This window comes from Engraulis encrasicolus, chromosome 21, assembly GCF_034702125.1.
Source record: "Engraulis encrasicolus isolate BLACKSEA-1 chromosome 21, IST_EnEncr_1.0, whole genome shotgun sequence".
Classification (NCBI taxonomy): Eukaryota; Metazoa; Chordata; class Actinopteri; order Clupeiformes; family Engraulidae; genus Engraulis; species Engraulis encrasicolus.
The window spans coordinates 21078023-21098772 of record NC_085877.1 but is presented as its reverse complement, the minus strand read 5'-3'; the positions used below and the strand labels follow the sequence as shown (position 1 = coordinate 21098772).

Sequence of the window (20750 nt, the reverse complement as noted above, 5' to 3'; positions counted from 1 at the left end):
GACACCATCTCACAAGTGAGATAGTCTGGGGGCTACCTATGCAATTTGTCGAAGGAAAGGTGTGGTTTAAGATTGCCTGTTGCGAATGTACATGTATCATTTGGCATATATGAGCCAATAGCCAATTGTGTCAGTTGCATCTTTGCAAACAAACTGATAATATCCATTTGTCAAGCCTTTAAACCCTTCCAAACCTCACACAACCAGTAGGGCCTATGGCGTTGGGGAGCCCTAGGGGCGTGGTATTGAGGATACAGCTGAGAGGTTGGGTGCTCAGTTGGCATTGGGGGGACATTAATCTACTTAATTTTTTTATTACAAAGGGGGGCATTGGCAGGCTTCTGATGAGATCAAGGGGGCGTTGGAAGGCTTGTGATGAGGTCCAGTGGGTCCACTGGCCGATATGGTGCTCATCATACTGGCTGGATGAATGAACGTTTCATGCGTGGCTGCAATGTGCTACATGAGACTACATTGGTAGATGTAATGGAACTTCATTATAAAAATTACCTGAAGACAAGCCAGTTTTATGCAAGTTGTACAAGTTTACTGAAAGAGAGAGAGAGAGAGAAAAGAAAATGTATCTTTGACCTGTGCTTAAGAAGTTATCAGAAGCATATTGTAGGACCTCTCCGAGGACGAGGCATGGGGAGTTACTCTTTAAGATTTAGAGGTAATTCTGAGTGAAAACTTTGGGCTTTGTGGGGCTTTTTAAAAAACGTTTCTCATAAATCAAGCATGTGCCTTATGCTAATGCTATCATAAATGTTTGATTTTCTTTCAATCCGTGCTGAATATATTTGACCCATAAATAGTTAAATGTCTTTCATAACATTATATATAACAGAAAAAAATTTTTTTGCATTTGAGTACAAACAATTCATACATACAGTACATAGCCCAAGAGTTGATTTGATTAAAACGTAAAAAAGAAGAAATCATATTCCTGGAATTCCAAACGTGCATTAAATAAATTAAATATGCGGTGACCAAAGTCCAAGCCCAATATTCTTTTTAAAAAATACTTAAAATATTGTGCTTTACATACAGTGCATACATGTCTGTACCAAAAAAGTTGAATTACATTATATTTTAAGACAGTATATTCAAACAGGTGAATGTTATAACTGCAACCATGCATTCATCATTGATTTTCAGGTTTTTCATGGACACTTCTTGTCATGTAGCATCAGATTATTAAAAATAAATCAAAATACAGTGAGGCACAACATCATCAAATTAAAATCATACTTAGCACAGCCTTGGTCTTCAAAATAGATACCAATGATTTGAATTCAGATTGACCTGATTTTATGACTGCCTTAGTTTATTCCCTGACTACCTGAGGTGGCCATCAGGAACAAATGTTTTGAGTCCTAACATGTCTAAGATTTCAACGGCATCGAACTATATTTTGCAAAATCCAAAATGTGTATTGGCATAAAAATGAATTTAAACTTGAAGTTAAAAGGTGCACTGTGCAGGAAATCGACGAAAAAAGGTACTGCAACTATGCTGCTCATTGAAACTGGGTTGCCTATTGCCAAATTTGATCTTTTCATAAAAGTTTACTAAGTAATAAACTAATATTTTCAAGTATGGCCCAAGCACAGTCATTTTTGCAGCTAAAAATATCTATTTCTGGAAATGCAAAATGGCGGACCATGGAGAAGATCCCCCTTTTCATGTCTGAAAAATGCAATTTTCCCAGTCATAATGAATACTTAGAATTTGATGGTGGTGGTAAGTATTCATAAAAAGGTAACATTAGTGAATGGGTAACATGAATTCTGAAAATAAACACTAAAAATCTTGCACAGTGCACCTTTAATGACGGGAAGATCGAAGAGAAAAGTGACAAAAGTGAAACTGATGATTGGGACAATGATGGGACTGTAAAACAGTATAAACGTAATATTAAAAAGTTAATTAAAATATAACAGACTGACACTGTATTTAACTAGTGGAAGCAACCATTTTTGGGTCATGACCAAATATTACAAACGTACTCTGAATTACTTGTTCCCATGCAGGACAGCCAAATACTAAACTTTCTCACATCTTTTTTTTGCAATTCTCTCAACAAGATCCATTACTTTGTTCGGTCACATTTACACATGAAATATAAACATTGTGCCCATACAAAAAACAGCAACAAAGTAACAATACATTCAAGTTTTGGAACATGTGCATACGTCTCACCAGTATAATCATAGGTACACATGTAAACCCTTGAATCTAGTTCACCTTGCTCAGCTCCATGAGCTGTTCAGAAACCATTCACAAGTTACCAACAGGAGGGGCTAAAAACATTGTTCAATCAACATATTTTTCTTCCAACACATATGTACATTTTTCACACACACACACACACACACACACACACACACACACACACACACACACACACACACACACACACACACACACACACACACACACACACACACACACACACACACACACACACACACACACACACACACACACACACACTTCCCAAAAACTGTTGCTACACTCTAGTACAAAAGAAAGGCTTCATGCAGCAGTAGCAGGCAGATGATTTGCCTCAATTGAAGTTAGTATCACTAATGCATGTTGGGTAAAACGGGTAGCTGCCATTTTGAAAATGCCACTTAGAACTTTCTCATGTTTTTCGTCTTGGCAGACTTGCTGTACTCAGAGGGGTCCTCCATGTCCACCGTCACCTCCACCTCTGCTACGGTCCCTGCTGGGGAAAAAATAAAACATAATAAAAGACTTGTTGTAATATTGAGAAGGATAAAACAGATTGGGGGTGGGGCTTAGTTACCATTGGGGGGCATTAGTCAATTTTATTTGTTCAAAAAATGGTTGAGGACCACTGCCCATATTGTGTACACTGTACCTGCTTCACTTCAGTAGTCACAACAATCAGCCAATTTTTGGAGTGGGAATAACATGGCATGGTTCATTTCCCTCCATTTTCATAGTCAAATTCAGGCATTTTTCAAGGACTTAAGACCAATTTCCAATAACAGCATTGCTTCCAATGCATAATTTGTTCTCCTTACCCCGTCCCTTTGCCCGTCCCCTCACCTTTCCACCCCTCCTCCTTCCAAAATGTGTCAGAGAAAGAATATAAATTCATGTATCAGTATGTTAGTTTTACTGCACTGTGTGTGTGTGTGTGTGTGTGTGTGTGTGTGTGTGTGTGTGTGTGTGTGTGTGTGTGAGTGTGAGTGTGTGTGATTATTGCCAATGTATTATTATATGTTTAGCTTAACTGCACATTGGAGACTGGTCAAAAACAATTTCAGACTTCAGTGCTAACCCTGTCACATAGATTTTTGACAATCAAGTACACTTGTCTTGACCAAAGAGGGTAGAGTAATAAAGAGGATTCAAAACACGCACACCCAATGCAAAACAGTGTGCTCAAGTTGGGTCTCCTAAGGGGGCGTTGTCCCCTCCTTCTTCTTCTATTTTTGAGGTGTTCGCACAAGAAGTGCGCTACCGCCATCTACAGTGCTAAGGGCTCCATTTATTCTCAACCTCAGGACTCCGAAGGTCTCCTAACCAAAGGTCTCCTAAAGGGGCGTTCACCCAACATAAAGTGGATACCAGAAAATAACTAGAATGACGTATCTCTGACTATAAGATCTGTCTTGACTTTGACTTCCCCTGCCCCCCCCCCTCACCTGCGTGTGGCACGGAGGAGCGCTGCTGCAGCTGGCTGGTGAAGAACTGCTCGCGCTGGGCCACCTGGAGGTCCCAGGCCTCCTGCATCCTCTGGCGCTGCTGCTGGCCCAGGGACAGCGTGTCCGGGTGGGCCTCCTCGATGTGGGCGCGGGCCCCCTCTGGGCTGTAGGAGTACTGCTGCTCGCCACACACCATGCACACCAGCAGCTGCGTGGCGGGGTCGTAGTCCATCAGGTAGCTGCTGCGCCAGTCGTCCACGGACACGGGCCCCGTGCAGTCACCGTCGTCGTCGTGGTGTTGGTGGTGGTGGGGGTACTTCTGGTAGGCCATGTCCGTGTTGTCTGGGTGGGGAACAGCCAAAGTGCTTTTGGTTCATTATCAAATACGACTTTGACTGACACACGATTAATTACATTACATTACATTACATTGCATTTGGCAGATGCTTTTTAACCAAAGCAACTTACAATAGAGGACATGAGCATAGCCAACATAACTAGCAGATACAAAGTGCACAGGAAATGCACGCACACTTGCTTCTTGTGGTTAATTCTACCTGAGAAAAGCCTTTCCATCTTCTTTTCTGCATTTGGCCAGATGTGTAACTACTACTACCAGCACACATTTTACCACATCAATTGCTACCTTCAAATAGGTACTGCAAAGTTCCTTCCATCATCAGACATAATTCAGTAAGACACATCCCCTGTTATACATTAGCTGTTACCAGAATGGCAATGACTAAGTAGAAATGTATTACTAAAGGCCCCATGCACTGTAATAGTGGTGTAGTACTATGGTAGTTAAGGATTATGAATTCAAAGAATCTTTGGTAATTATCACTGAAAAAACTTATGCCATTATATCCCCAGCCTGAAACGTTGATGTAAGGCAGAGTTGACCCATGTTTTCATGCTGTTGACGCCAAATTCTGACCATTCTACCTGAGTGTTGCAGTAGATATGAAGACTCATCAGACCAGGCAACATTTTTCCAATCTTCTAGTCTCGTTTATGGTGAGCCTGTCCAAATTGTTGCCTCATTTTCCTGTTCTTAGCTGACAGGAGTGGCACCAAATGTGGTTTTCTGCTGCTATAGCCTATTTGCGTCAAGATTTGATGTGCTGTGTAATCAGGGATTCTCTATTACGCATACCTCGGTTGTAATGAGTGGTCATTTTGTTGCCTTTGTATCAGCTCAAACCAGTCTGGCCATTTTCCTCTGACCCCTGCCATCAACAAGGCATTTTTGCCCACAGAATCGCTTTTTACTGCATTTGTTTCATTCTTCGGACCATTCTTTGTAAACCCGAGAGATGGTCGTGTGTGAAAATCCCAGTAGATCAGTATTTTCTGAAATACTCAAATCAAGCCCTTTCGGCTTGACAGCCATGCCATGTTCAAAGTAATTTAAATAACCTTTCTTCCCCATTATGATGCTCAGTTTGAACTGCATCAGATCATCTCGACCATGTCTACATGCACAAATGCATTGAGTTGCCACCATGTGATTGCCTGATCAGAAATTTGCCTCAATGTGCAGTTGTAACAGGTGTAGTGGCCGGTGAGTGTATATGTGCATGTTTATATCTGTCCTCTGCCAAACTTAAAGGACCATTTCAGTCATATGCTAAAAAAATCAACTGTTCACTGGGGAATGTTGATCATGGAGGAGTGCTGCTTCACTTTTGTCTCTTTAGCAGGTGCTCTTTGGCTCAAGGAGATAACATTTCTTAAATTATGGTCAGACTTAGCTCCAGTTGTGGCTGTCGATAAGGTCTACCAAAGATTCCAAGGCACACTACTGGTAAAGTTAAAAAGCCTTTAATTAAACGGGCTGACGCGTTGCGACTACTGTCTTCTTCAGAGCCATTTCAGTCAATTTCAACATGCAGTTGTAAAGCTCACACTACCCTAGACTTGTCAGTACCTGCGGGTTTTTTTTCCTTCTTCAGCCTGTTCCGAGATCTTGGTCTTTGTAATGGGGGCAGCGCTTTGTTTATATTTCAAAAAAACATTTTTATTTATTCCCAAAAGCATCTGAAAGGCTATACAACCTCAGCAGACAACTAGCAAACAGCAGTACCTTTTAAGAAAATATTTGGAGAAGGCCTATGTTAAAAAAAATCTTTTAAAAGGACACTGTGCAGGATATGGTCAAAAAAGGTACTGCAACTATGCTGCACATTGAAACTGGGTTGCCTATTGCCAAATTTGATCTTTTCATGAAAGTAATAAACTAATATTTTCTAGCATGGCCCAAGTACAGTCAGTTTTACAGCTAAAAATGGCTATTTCTGGACATTCAAAATGGCGGACCATGGAAAAGATCCCTCTTTTCATGTATGAAAAATGCAATTTTTCCAGTCATAATGAACTTGATGTTGAATTTGATGGTGGTGGTAAATATTCATGAAAAAGTTAACATTAGTGAATGGGTAGCATGGATTCTGGAAATAAACAACAAAAAATCCAGTACAGTGTCCCTTTAATGTAAACAAACGCTGCCCCCATTAGAATAGCTCATATCTCAGAAAGGGCTTAGCCGAAAAATGTGGCCTCACTGGGTACTGACAAGTCAAGGGTAGCGTGAGCAATACAACAGCATATTGAAATTGACTGAACTGGTCCTTTAACATTGATATTGGGACCTTGAATCCCATGCAAACCCAAAGTGTAATAGAATGTACAGATATCATGCTATTGCTTTGTCACCGCCTATTCTCCCTACTGAAGTCTTCGCTAAGGGACCTAACACGGTCATAACGTTACATGTTTTTCTGCTATTTTTTTAATGAAATATACAGTCTGGAACTTTTGGAAGACAATGTCAGGGTTATAGGCCTAGGGAACAAAAACACTGATTGACTATTATATTATGTCTGTGAAAGTCAGTCTTTGTGTAAGAACTCAGTGTAATGTCAGACGAGCAACGCAGATAACTGTTCTATTTTTTTTTAAGGATGGCTCTTGCAGAGTTTGTCTAGAGGCAATTTAGTTATCTTTAAAGTTACGTTCAGACCAAACTTTCTTTTAACCCTGAAGGACACATATAGGCTGCAAAGACATTGAGAACATTCAGTTCCCCATGCAATACCATTCTTAGACTTGAAATACATATATATTTCAAGTCTAAGAATGATCTTGCATGGGGAAATTTTCTTTTTAGCAATGTTACCAGGCAACAACACAATAAGCTCCTCAGAAGAAGTTTCCAGCTGATGATTAAAAGTTTTCCTGAGAACAAGTGTAAATCAGTGGGGAAAATACCCAATGAACATCTGTTAGTAGAGTTGCCAGGCCTGGTAACATGGCTACAAGAGCTGTTGTCTAGTGTAATATTGTTTTGTGATCAAGAACAGGAATGGTTATGCAAACTATGATTAATTGTTAAATTGTGAAAAAAAAAAAATTAAGCTATGCACAGCACCTGGAGATGGTTGAAGACAAATGCAAGTGATACAGCTTCTTATCTTCTCCACATTGGAGTATCAGATATACAATGCATGGTGTCGGTTTTCTCAGTATGGCAGAGACGTGCGGTCAGGGTAGGCAGGGTAGGCAGTGCCTACCCTGGGATAAATGTCTTAAAAATAAAAACTAACACGTGTTTTAAAAAATATTCTTCAGAGTTCACATACACAACAATAACATTGATTCAGCATAAATTATGAGCTGTTTAAAGTACAGTATACGCAGGACAACGATCAAAAACCTAAGTAATCGCACGAAGCAAAGCGCTCAGGCTTGGGCAGGTTGCCGTGGCAACGCGCAGTCCCGGCTGGTAGCAGAGACAGGCTGCTGGTAGCCTGTCAAAGCAGAGCTTTCGAATGCCAGCCAGGCAGCCCGGTAAGGCTCGCTTTTCCTCTGCCTACCCTGCCTTCAGTGCTGTCAATGTAGAAGTTTGCGCATGCGTATTAAGTTGTCACATAGCTTGTCAATGGGACTAAAAGCAGAGCCTTTAGACTGTGGCGGGAGTATGTGAGCCAATCACAGCTGCCAACATGAAAAATTGTTACAATTCAGGAAGCCTTCCTGCTATAAGTATGATAGCAACAACAGCTAGCAAGGTACGGCTTGTTCAAACTCTAGCCGTACAGAAAACATGGCAGTCTTTGGCGTTTTGCCTAAAAAAAAAATCAGAGAAGGAGCAAGAAAGATGGTTCAGATGACAGGCAATAGCTGAGCCGTTTGCAATCGCTGCATTGTGGAAATATTCAACATCAGATGGGTAGCAGCTTCAAGTAGTTTGAACACACTGGGACAAAATATCTTCATCATGTCAACCACCCCGGGCTTTTAATGGAACTAACTTGCATGGAAAACATACTCGTGATTCTGCTTTAAGGTAAGATTCATCTAATTATTAAGCTGTGGGTAGCCAAATTTTAACATGAACATGCTCAAGTTTGTCGTGGTGCCTTTTGTTGATGGGCCAGGGAGGTGTTGACATTGAAGATTGGTTGTGCTGTGGACACGAATAGACTGTGTGTGTGTTATTATGGACGCGAGATTGTTTTTTGAGCGTACGACATGACTTCATTTTCCTAATTTATTATGATGATGACTTAATACGCGATGCGTGAGGTGTGTGGAGCCTGTTAGCAAGTTGACGTGCAGCTGTGTTCTTTTGAAGTGCGCGGTGTACGAGATCAACGTTGGGCTCGCTCGAGTGACTGGGATGGGTGCTCACCTCACTCAGAAATTGACTTGATTTGAAACACCGTGCACAACCGTTGCTGAAGTGTTTGAGAATACAATCACTCACAAGAATGAGTCTCAGAAGTGTTTTCGTTGGTTTACTCGGTGTATTTACTGTCTGAATGCACCGCTCATGTTTGTTGAGTTCGCAAGCAACCCGCCCCCTTGCCAACTTTCCTTCTTGTCTGAGTGTTTGATTAGCAGCACAAAATGCGTCAATGAAGCCGGAGCTGTTACCTAGGTTGGTTTATTGCTAAATGTAAATCGTTTCCCCTCACATGCTATGGTGTGATTCACTTTGGTGAACTAGACATTTTATCTTCTAAACAAAGTAGGCTACACTGCCACCCTGCATCCTCCATGTGAAACACCCTGGCATTTGCAACAGAATAAACAGAAGAGGAGCAAAGTCAACTGCTAAAGCCAAAAGTTAAAGCTTTCCCCCCAAAATGCTGTGATGTTGTAGCTTTCTAAATTATTGTAAAATGTAGGCAGAGTGTACAGAGTAGGCTATGGGTCCTTGAGCTACCAATTTGGCAATTTGACAAAAAAATAAAGTCTAGCTGGCCTTTTCAACAAATTGAAATTATGCATTTTCACTTATTGTTTCAGATGTAAGGTCTACTGACAATGTCCAATAGTTTAGCCTATTTACTTATTTAGTTATTAGAGCTGTGGTGGCTAAGCACTGATGGCATTTTATCTTATAGCCTACTTTATATTTACAGTATTTAGAGAAACATAGGCCTACTAATTTGTTGCACATTAAAGACCTTATCAGCATACTAGGTGAATAGGCCTAGTTGCCGATCCAAGGTTGTGGCATAAGGCATGAAAGGGGACTATTTGTTCAAAGTTTTTAGTCTTTTATAAAAGTTTCTAGCTGATAGTGACTCTCCAGATTTGGTTAAAATGCAGGAAATTGCATCTAAGAAATACATTTTTTTCTGGTGGACCCCCAGACCCTGCGCTAAAAAATACACAAAAAATATTTATTTTCTATATTTACTGCCTACCCTACCATACCCCTCACTGCACGTCACTGCAGTATGGTGTGTACCTGTACTGTATGTGCGTATGTGTATCACCTCAATGAGTAAACTATACCTTGCACGTGTTCAGCTTGGCTGGACATGCCATAGTATCCCAGATCTTGATCCATCGATGAACTAAAGAGAGACGGGACAGGCACATTACTACACAGTTAAGAAATCAGACCACTAGGGGGGGCGCCCCCACATTTGGGTTTGCATGCCCACGGGGACCCCGGTTCGAGTCCGGCCGGGGTCATTTCCCGATCCCACCCCGTCCCTCTGTCCCACTCGCTTCCTGTCACCATCTCAGACTGTCCTATCAAATAAAGGCATAAAAGCCCCTAAAAATATATTTTAAAAAGAAACAAAATCATACCACCATTAAAACAGGGCCCACAGACCTATAGAGCCACATGCAAAGACCCCTAAAAAGCAACCCGCTGTCCAGGGGGTGCAGTGGCTCAGTGGGCTTTAGCACTGCGCCATACACTTATACTCAGGGACCCAGGTTCAAGTCTGACCAAAAGCCATTTCCCGATCTTTCCCCCATCTCTCTCACCCTTGTTTCAAATAAAGGCACCACATAAAAATCAACACGTTTTACGAAAGATGAGAATAGTGAACTCTAAAATGCCCGTCTTATTTTATCCAATCAAACATATAACACTGAAAAACTATAACAGGTTTAACTCTGTTGAAGCTTGAAATGCACCCCCTCTCCCTTGTCCCTCCCCTTACACTGTTTAGCTGACTTTCTGGTAAAAAAGAAACTTTTTTTGTAGAAAAGCCACACTCTTGAGTAGGATAGGACGCTGAAGAAGGCTTAGGTCGAAACATCTGTCTGTCATGCTAACATGCTAACCCACTACAATAAAATAGAAGAATCACATGGGAGAGTGCGTTTTTTCAACAAAAAATGTACAAATCTGTTCACTCGCACCAGAAGACCTTGTAAAAATAAAGTTTGGAGTTGATCACACTTTCTGGAAAAAGAAAAAAAGACTAAAGCCTTCTCAGAACACCTGGGCCTGGTGTAACATGGAAGAATGATCATTGTTTGGACTGGAACACTTACGACTGTGCAAGGACAGGCTAAATTAATTTGTCATACGTCAACACAAATTGTTTAATTTAGATGTGCGTAACACAGTACAGAAGGGAAGTGTGTGTCCGGTGCTTGCATATTTACCTTACAGCCATGTCAGCCTCCTCCTTGAACCACTGCTTGGAGTCCTGTGTTGGTTTAAAAAAAAGATTTTTAATAAAATATGAAGTAATATGATAGAATGACGTGATAGACGGATATAAATTCTGATAGAAGGCTAGACATTCCAAATGAAGTGAGTGAAAGTAATCCTGGCTTTTTATTATTACAGAAGAATAGATAAATAACAGAATCAAATAGTTTTTTAATAATTACCTGAGATTGTGCATCATGAGGCAGTTGGTGTTGTGTGTTGGGCAGCCCTTGCTCTATGTCCATGTCCATGTCTCCAGGTTGCCATGGCGGCAGCTGGTCCGTGGATGGGAGGTGCTGAGGATGACCCATGCTGTCCATCATCATCACGGGCTCCAGGCCTTTCTCTCTGGCAGCCTGGCAATAAAAACAATGTTAAAAAATATAATAAATCAATTAAAACACAATATATGTGGTGGAGGTCCACACACTTACTCTTATTTAGTCCACACACTTACTCTTATTTAGGAGTGAAACATGTTACCAGCCAGCATGAAGTACTTGAACTTGAAGTTCTAAATTAACATTGTTAAGGAGTTCAAAAGGCAGCAATACATTGCAACTGCACTCCATTCTGGTAATCTACTGCTATCGCAATACATATTGTATTGCATGTATCACAATATGTATTGCATCCAGGGGTGTCAAAGTAGAACTTAATTGATGGGGCAAGTACAACACTAGCACATGATATTACATGGTGGTTACACCAGCTATCCCACTGCACCTGATGAGGTAAATAGACTGTGTTCTTACTGAAAAGTGATTAAAAAAAAAACATGCCACAAATTTGATCCAACTACGTAGCTCAAAATCAGCTGATACACTGGTCTACAGCTGAACAGATACTCAGTGAAGTCACCCGTGTTAGACTGCATCGTACTGTATCGTGAGGCCATATTATAGCCCTGCCTTGCGAGCATTACATTGCAACTGCACTGCATTCTGGCATGCTATTGCTATCCAGCATAAAGAGCAATCGCAATACATATTTTATCGCATGTATAGCAATTTGTATCATGTCATGATACAGTACTGTAGCATGAGCAGAGTTGTATGAAGTAGAAGTACTGCTACTGGTATAATTACAATACCAATACGACATAGTTGCAGATATGTAACATCATACTTCACTTCACTAGTAGTCATACTTTATTCAACTCTGGGGTGAATTTCTTGAAACCATACTTGCTAACTACATTAGCTACTTTGTTGTTTGCAGCGCAATTTCCCATTGGCAACTACCCAAGTTGCTAACTGGCTAATAACTACACTTTCGAGAAATGCACCCTTGATCGTGAGGTTGTTAGCTAATTCCCAGGGCATATTGTATTGTTTGCATAGTTGTATAAAGTAGAAGTAGAAGTACTGTTACTGATGTAATTACAGTACCAATCGTATGATATAACAGCGTGATTCTCAACCTTTTTTGAACAAATGCCCCTTGACCTCATCATACGTAAGCCTCCTTACGCCCCCTTGATCTCATCATAAGCACGATAACACCCCCTTAGTATTAAAAAGATAAAATATTCTAATGTACCTCAATGGCAACTAAGCACCGCCCCCTCTCAGTTGTACCCTTCACAACGCCCCCCTAGGGCTCCCCAGCGACCCCTGGGGGGCTGTAGCGCCCCCGTTGAGAAACACTAATATAACATCATTCCCAGGACCTACTGTACCTTGCGAGCTCTCTGCTCCTTCTTCTTCGTCCTCCAGTACTCTCTCTTCTGCCTCATCACTTCCTCGTCGTCCACCACCGCGCTCTTCCCCTTCCTGCGGGGCATTAGACCGCCCGCGTGCCTGGCGTTGGCCGACCACCTCGTGTTGTTGTGGTGGTGGCGGTGGTTGGTGGTGATGTAGTCGTTGTTGATGTGTAACGGAGGCCCCATGGACCTAACAGGCTTGGCGGTTTGGTGGTTGAGATGTGCGGAGGCATTTATGGACACACAAGAGGGGTGCGGAACTGGGGAAGGCTGCTGCTGCTGCTGCTGGTGGTGGTGGTGATGTGGGGGTGTGTTGGAGGAATCCCCACCACCCCCACCCCCACCGCCACCCCCACCTCCACCTCCAGCATGCTCCTGCAAGCACCAGCGTCGCACCCCTGGGATGTGGCTGGGTTCCCCCTCCCCCTCTGAGTCCCTATGGCTCTCCACCAGCAGCAGGGGCCCACCAAAGGAGGAGGAGGACGAGGGGGGTGTCTCACTAGGGGTCACAGAGAGGGGAGCACCACATTGCTGCCCCGGTGAAGGTGGAGCATCTCGAATTCCACCTGGTGGTGTGCATGGAGGTGGGGGTTCGAGGCAACAGGACGGGAAGCTGGAGTGGGCAGCACACCTGCGCAAGGTAAAGAAAGGAAAGCCAGGGAAAGTTTATTTGTATGCACAAAAGGTTGTCCTTGACATTAACAAAGGAGCAATTCCATGTGCAAGTTTATTTGCATGGCACATTTCACACACAAAAGGTTGTATTTGACATTAACAGAGGAGTTGTGCTTCAATGTTCTCAACTACTGCGTCAACGGAAGACGGACAAAAGTTATTAAATTGAAGAGAAAACCGGAGCAACACAGATGCAATTCTTGTCTTCCTTTAATCAGGTGCAAAACATGCGCTGTGATGGTCAAACCATCTCCGGTTTTCCCTTCCGTCTAAGTTGGGCCTGATGTTCGACACCCCTGCAGTAAAACTTAAGGAAAACACTAAAGCATAACAGTAGAGGGAAAAAGTAAATAATTCATTTAACATTGAAATAAAAAAAGTTAAAATGGGGGCACACCTCTCCTTAGGTGACTGGTCCTGCGCGTTTACATCAAGCGACCGGTCTGAAGGAGACAAGCCGTAGGGATGGAGACTCTGTTGTTGCCTGCTGCTGTAGTTGGGGATATGGTCAGGGGGCGAGGGGTGAGGGACGGGGGAGAGGCGTGTCCTACTCTGCAAGGCACAGGCAGTGGGAAGAGGCTTGTGGAGAGGTAGGCTGGGGGTTCGGTAGCTGGTATGAACGGGCCGCTGAGGACCACTGGCGAAATTCGGAGCCTGATGAAAAAAACAGAGAGAAAGACAAGTATACGGCATATTATTAGATGTTATAGTGTGGCATACTGTATAATTTAAACAATTTTAATAATAATTTCCACAGACTACTTTATTCTACACTTCAAACAACTGTTAAACCCCCCTCATCTAACTGAAGTAAAATGTAGCTGGGAACAGGCTTCACTATCTCTATTATCAAATGGAAAGGGTGCTCACGCAAAAAGGTAGACACAAATTTACATCAAGAGGCTGAACCTTGCGAAAACAGTTTTTTTGATCTAACCAACCATACCTGATGTGTTCTTGTGCCTGGCGATCCTGCCGGCAAGCCCCTCATCTCCTGTGCCTTGCGGGCCCTCTGTTGTCGTTTCATGAACTTCCAGTACTCCCTCTTCTTCTGCAAGCTGGTGCCGCCTCCCGACCCCCCCGGTGCTTTCCGCTGCCGAAGGCCAGGCGATTCTGGCTGCCTCAACGCAGCACAGTACGGTCTCACTTTGGATCGGGTGGTGCAAGGCACCTGTGAGACTTGTTGTTGTTGTTGTTGCTGTGTGGTGTGTGGCGAGGTGAGATGCATCAAGGTCTGCGGGCACGTGGGTGGCTTGTGTGGAGAGCAGAAGGGGATAGGGGGTGCAGGGGCCGACGTGGGTGAGGTCATGGTGTCCTGACCCAAGGAGCAAGAGGCGGAGGGGGAGGAGGGGGCATACATGGGTTGTGGTGGTGGTGGTTGTGGTGGTGGTGGTGGTGGAACGTCCTGACTGCACCGGAGTGGTGGTAGTGACGATGGTGGTGGTGGAAAATGGGACAGAGGCGGTGGCGAGTTGGACCCTGAGTTTGAGTTGTCGTTGGCGTGTAGATGGCTCACGCCCACCGAGAAACAGATGGCGGCCGAGAGGTCGCTCGCCTCCACGCTGCTCGAACGCTGCTGGAACGAGGCTGGGTCCGGCTGGAACACGGGTGGGTCCGGCTGGAACGCGGCAGGGTCCGGCTTGATGTGGGCCATCATCATCATATCGCCCTCTACAGGAAGTGGGTCTTCTGCCTCAGCCTTACACAGAGAAGGCACTTCCCTCTTGATGTTTGCTGCTACTGGTATGGTTGTCGTCTTCGTTGTTGTTTCTGGCATGTCAGAGTTCTCCACAGTACAGAGGGACTCTTCTAGAAGTTTCTTCATGGAGGCAACGGCTAGGAGGGTGGTGGAGCTCTGACCATCGGTACCGGCGCCCCTGGAGGCTGGGGGCTCCCCTCCGCTGTGTGAACGCTCCGCAGACCGCAAGAGAGAAGTCTTGACGTCAGCAACATCACAGAGCGGCTGTCCTTCTAAAGGACAGTTTGCGTCGTCTTTCTCGGTCTTCATCTTCTGCCGTGGGAGTAGCGTATGCATGCTGCGTGGCTCGAGATGGTTGGATGAACCAGCGTTGACCGTGACGAAGGGTGGTGCTGCAGCGGTAGAAGCTGCGGTGTTGGTGGTGTTGGTGGTGTTGAAGGTGGTGGTAGTGTGGTTGCCAGTGCTGGGTGAAAGTTCCGGAATGCGATTCTGGTTGGGGTTCTGGTACTGTCGTCGTCTCCTAGCAGCCAGAGCCCGTCCGCGTAACATGCCTTGGCGTAGTCGGGCGGCCCGGTTGGCCCGCTGCTCACGCTTTTTGATCCTCCAGTACTCGCGTCTCTGAGCGATCCTCTGTTCTTCGGTCAGCGTGTTGTCGTTTGGATTGGGTCTAACAGTCCTGCCCATGGGCCTGGCTACTGCTATAGTGCTGGTCCTCCTCAGATTTGAGGCGCTGTTATTCATACCCTGCCCACCGCCCCTGTTAAAAGCAGACTCAGAAACCATTTTGGAGCCATGTGGAGGAATTTGGCTCGTGGATCTGTTTTGATGGCTATTCAACATGGCCGCTCCTCTGGGTCTCACACAAACCAGTTTTGGAGGAGGTTGGACAGACACTCTGACAGGATGAGTGTTTCTCATTTGAGCGGCTCGTCTTTGTAACGGCGGGGGGTTTAAGTTCACACGACAACCAAAACCTCGACTACCGCCGAAACCTCTTGCTCCACCAGTGAAACCTCTGCCTCGACTTGTGGTCACCTGACCACGTGTAATGAGTGGTGGTGGCAACAGATTTAAGGTGGACACTTTCTCAACCCCACTATTTGTCCCCACTCCAGATGGTGACACTGTAGTTGGAACACTAACAGTGACAGTCCCATCCTCCTTAATAAATCCACCAATGGGCTCCCCCGGCAGAGGACCCCCACCACTACCAGCACCACCACCAATAGACATGCCGCTGACATTAGTACTTGCACCAGCAACGTTCATCCCAACACTATTTCCACCAATGGAGACACTGCTAGTATTTGTGCCAGCGTTCACCCTGGCCGTATTTCCGGTCTGCGATTGGCCCTTCTGGCATGCCGTAGCTGTTTGCTGCCGCGCTCGCCGCATGTCCTCCAGGATGCCCTGGTAGCGCTTGACGCGGCGCAGCAGGCTGTCGCGCTCCCTGAGTTTGGCCTTGACCTCTGTGGACAGCCGGGCGCGCTGCTCCCGTTTCTTGGTACGCCAGTACTCCCGCTTCCGGGCCATCTTTTCCTCCGGCGTCTCGTTCGGGTTTTCCCGGAATGGGGGGAAGGAGGAGAAGGACGATCTGGAGGAGGAGTATGACCCGGAGGTTGCTGTCGTCGCCCATGTGTTCCTCTGCCCTAAAAAGCGCTGCGACCTCATGAGTTTGTTCGTTTGTGTCCTGGGGCGTATTATGGTTGTTGTTGTTGTTGTGGTGTTGTTGGTCCTGAGTGTGTTTGGAAACGGGGGTCCCGTGACCACTCGAGAGGCGTAAGAGACGCCTGGCCCCAGGTTCATGTTGTTACTCGCAACACGAGTTCCCGCTGTTGCCGAGGTGGCGGAGGAGGGTGTAAAATAGGCCCTGCTCTGTTTCAGATCTCCTGTTTTCACAACAACCTGTGGCGGCGGTGGCAGCACAGGGTCATCGTCTATAGTAATACAGTTACTCTGAGGAGGTGTGTTCGTCAGGGCTGGGTTTGTGCTTTTTGAGATAGGCCCACGCCCAGGCCCAGGGACACGGCTGAGGCCAGGGCGTGTCACTGTCACCGTATGGTTGTGTCTTTGCAAAGGTGCAGCGGGGACCCTGTATCGATGCACTGCTTGCCTCTGTTGACCCTGCTGTCCCTTCCATGAGCTCGGGCTGTTCAGATCCACACAGACAGGCCCTCGCGGCACCGCTGCTTGCCTCCCGGGCACGCTGGCGGCAGGCATCGGCCCGCTCTCTCTCTCCTTCTCGCTAGCCAGCCTGGCAGCCTTGTTGGCCCTCTGCTCCCTCTTCTTGATGCGCCACACCTCCCGTCGCCTGGCCGCCCTCTCTTCCTCCGTTTCGGGCACCGCCGCCATCCCTCCGCCGTCAGGCACGACGGATGTCTTTGGCCTCAAGGCACGCGGCGGAGTGGTGATGGTCTTTGTATTCGCACCTCGAACTCCTGAGGGGCACTGTTTAACACAGACGCCCGCTTTGTTCGTCACGCTCAGCGGCGCGGCTTTGTACGGGCTTTGAGCTTGAACCTGAGGCCTGATCCTGTTGTCGCCGAGCCCTGGCGAAGCCTTCGCCGAGAAGCTCTGGTTGCACGGAAGTGATCTGTTGGCGGTCGCTGTTCTGCTTGGAGGAGGTCTGTGGTTCACGGAGGTCATGGGAGGGCGTACAGAGACTCGAACGGCAGGCACTGGGGCAGGGGAACCAGAGGGCAAGGACCCATTGGACGTAGCTGAGGAGTTGGGAGCAAACGAAGGCCCCGTAGTGGTGGAAGGCATCCTTACTTCTGCTTTTCCACATCTCGTCATGGTGGTGGCGGCACCATCTTGCGAAGCTCCTAGCCCGTCTGGAAACTTTGGTAGGACTTGGTTGAGTTTCATGTTGTGGAACCACCTGACCCTTTGACCTGCGGTGCTGGAGGCGTTTTGCGGGTTCCGTGATGAGGGGCCTGCGACACAGCCGCCTGACGCCTCACCTTCACCTCCGTCAGCATTCGCTCCAGGCTCGTTGTAGCCAGAAGCCAATGACACCCCCGATTCCAACGAGGGCTCGCAAGGGTTCGATTCCGATGAATCACAAGGGTTTGTGTGGTAGGAGCCATCGTTATTCAGCAGAGTGGCACAGGACGTGGAGTTCTGTGCAACATGGCTGCCAGATGCATTAGGACGCGTCGCGTTGCAAACCACCGCAGCGTTCTGCCCTCCGACTTTCTTATTCACAGCGGCGACTTTTGCCCTTTGCTCTCGTTTCTTAGTGCGCCAGTATTCCCTTTTTTTAGCCAGCGTGGCATTGTCAAACTCGCACGCCGGGCGGTAGCGCTGCGTCCGTGGGCCTTTAGCAGTGGCCATCATGTCTCAACTCAGTGAGCACTCTTTAAGCCAAGGAAACCTCACAGGCAGAAGCCAGCCTTGTTGCCCTTACATCTCACGCCGGTCTGTGTGGATCAAAGTTAATTCCCCATTGTAGAGCTCAGGAGGAGTGTAGCGCTGTCACACATTAGGTCACCTTCGCAGTGGCTCCTCTGACTATTCTGAAATGACATGTCAATCAAAAATGTGCCAAGATACATCTGAGGTTTGCGTCGCATCATCCTCGGGCCCTGGGTGATGAAAAAAAAACAAAAACAAACACATATTATTTACAAGTAATGTATTTTGAAAGTTGTGATGGCATCAAATGTTTAAATGGAGTATTCAATGGGGGCAGCCTTGGTGTAATGGTTAAGGAGTTGCATGTTCAATCCCCACCCGTATCCCAAGTCCCTTCCTCCCTAATGGCTGAAGTGCCCTTGAGTAAGGCAACCCCTCATTGCTCCAGTGACTGTAACCCTGTAGCTTCTCGAAGTCGATAAAAGCGCCAGCTAAGCGCAATGTAATGTAAGCGCAATGTAATGTAAGCTTAATGTAATGTAATGCAATGCAATGTAATGTAAATGCATCAAAAAATGAGGATGTCATTTAAAAACAGAGAACAAAAACAAAGCATTTACAATAATGTATTTTGTAATTTGTGGCGGTTTCAAGTGCATATCAAACGAATAAGAAGGTGGAATGATGAAAGTAAGACCAAGCATTTTTTTGCACCATCTGCACAATAGTAAATTCCTTTACCATTGTGCAACATTGCTGGTGACTAGTAACAGCTAAGAACGCCAACAAATGGCAAAACATAATTAAGCTAAGCTGTGGCATTAAAGGGACACTGTGCAAGAAATGGTCAAAAAAGGTACTGCAACTATGGTGCTCATTGAAATTGGGCTGCCTATTGCCAAATTTGATCTTTGCATGAACGTTTACTAAGTAATAAACAAATATTTCCTAACATGATCCAAGTAGAGTCATTTTTGCAGCTAAAAATGGCTATTTTTGGAAATTCAAAATGGCGGACCATGGAGAAGATCCCCCTTTTCATGTATGAAAAGTGCAATTTTTCCAGTCATAATGAATACTTAGAATTTGATGGTGGTGGTAAGTATTCACGTAAAAGGTTACATTAGTGAATGGGCAGCATGAATTCTGGAAATAAACAACCAAAAATCTCACACAGTGTCCCTTTAAAACTAAACTAACACTAAACTAAATGATATATTTGTGTTCCAAATTTTTTTTATCATATCAATAACTTAGTAGCCTACAGTAGTCTAGTTTGTATTTCTCATTTATATTTCTGATTCTGTAAAATGAAACCACATTTTTCAAAAATCAATATAGTGCGTGAGCTGAATTAGGGCATACATTTTAGTCCAGCTGCTTTTCCTGCAGTTCAAGGACTGCGCATTGTTCAGTTAAAAATAATAAGAAAGATGCATAAATCCCTAATACGTTTAGACTAGGTTACATACAGAACACTTTCAAAAACAAGTTATTGCCTGGTAATTTTCTTCTTCGTTATCATTAAGCCTAGGCTACATGTAGTGCAATTGCCACCTCTGGAACCGAGAAGACAAATCAGGAAGCCAAAATAGCGCCCTGTCTCTTTAAAACATGTCCCTCTGTCTTATCGCCGATGGATATTATCGTTTGGTATAGCCTAAATTCACGCCTTTATTCCCCAATATAACATTCACGGAGGACTCCGCATGCTTTCTTTTCTTTGTATAAGAAAAAAGCGACCGTGAAATAACAGCGTGGGGTGACAGTTTCGCCGTAATTGCGCTTCAGTTTGCGTTGTCTCTTGTGTACCATACAATGGACAAGCTCTTCCTCCTCCTGTCCACACAGACTGGCGTCTGTCTGCCACGGGGGTTGCTTTATGTAAACCGCAGCGATAAATAAACAATAAAGCTCGTAACCACTTGAACGCGCGTTCCACGGCGCGTAAAATGAAGCATGCATCAGTTTTACCTGGTAGTTACACCTAACTTTCCGGGACACTTTTCGGGCGCTTGGACATGACCACTGTCAGGACACTGCAGCTACTTCGCACGAGCCAGCCTGCCTTTCTTTCTATCGCTGCCTTGACAACGGCGGAAAGTACCAGGATGTGGGACCCAGCAGCTTGTGTGTAAACTGCGTAACGCGTGGACAGACAGAACGTTCTTAAAGCCGCAGTGCCAATTACGCGGGGACATTTGTTGGCTACATCAACTGTCATAATAATCATCGCACCGATAATGAGACAAATATGTGTCATGACTAAAGACAAAATTGAATAGTCTCCCCCCCAGTCTACAAAGCAGTGCTCTTGTGGCTATGTCTTACTTCTGTCTTCACCGTGTAGCCTACCATTCGTTACCAATGCCCATGTGACCAAGTGACCATGGACACATCTGAAGGTGCGGACGGACATGGTCAAACCTGTCTGTCCAGCTATGGCCTTATCAAATGGCATTGGAAATTAATTTATGTATATTTTCTAAATCACATTTGTGGTTGCACGTTGATTTGGTTGAACTGTTGATTTGTTTATCCTACTCAATATATTCAATTGTTTTTTTTCCTGACAGAGATGGTGAAGCCCATAGTTTTGGGTCATACTTTGTCACATTGACATACATAATGTCATACTGCCAGGCTTCCATTGTGGGACTG

General features: G+C 45.1%; 1 protein-coding gene across 2 annotated transcripts; it reads right to left on the bottom strand.

Annotated features, from left to right (window-relative positions):
- Window positions 1–2475: 2475 nt before the first annotated feature.
- Window positions 2476–20152, bottom strand: si:dkey-28a3.2 (serine/arginine repetitive matrix protein 2). Of its 2 annotated transcripts, none has more exons than XM_063186351.1 (9): window positions 20064–20152; window positions 13980–18319; window positions 13431–13687; window positions 12335–12989; window positions 10836–11009; window positions 10605–10648; window positions 9489–9550; window positions 3681–4022; window positions 2476–2731 (listed from the first exon to the last, which is right to left on the bottom strand). In XM_063186351.1, exons 2-9 carry the CDS (start codon window positions 18069–18071, stop codon window positions 2637–2639), a joined length of 5721 nt encoding a protein of 1906 aa, XP_063042421.1. In that variant the 5' UTR covers window positions 18072–18319; window positions 20064–20152; the 3' UTR covers window positions 2476–2636. The 2 variants fall into 2 exon arrangements, with proteins under 2 accessions (XP_063042421.1, XP_063042422.1); XM_063186352.1 differs by having other exon boundaries at window positions 2476–2728.
- Window positions 20153–20750: the final 598 nt, after the last annotated feature.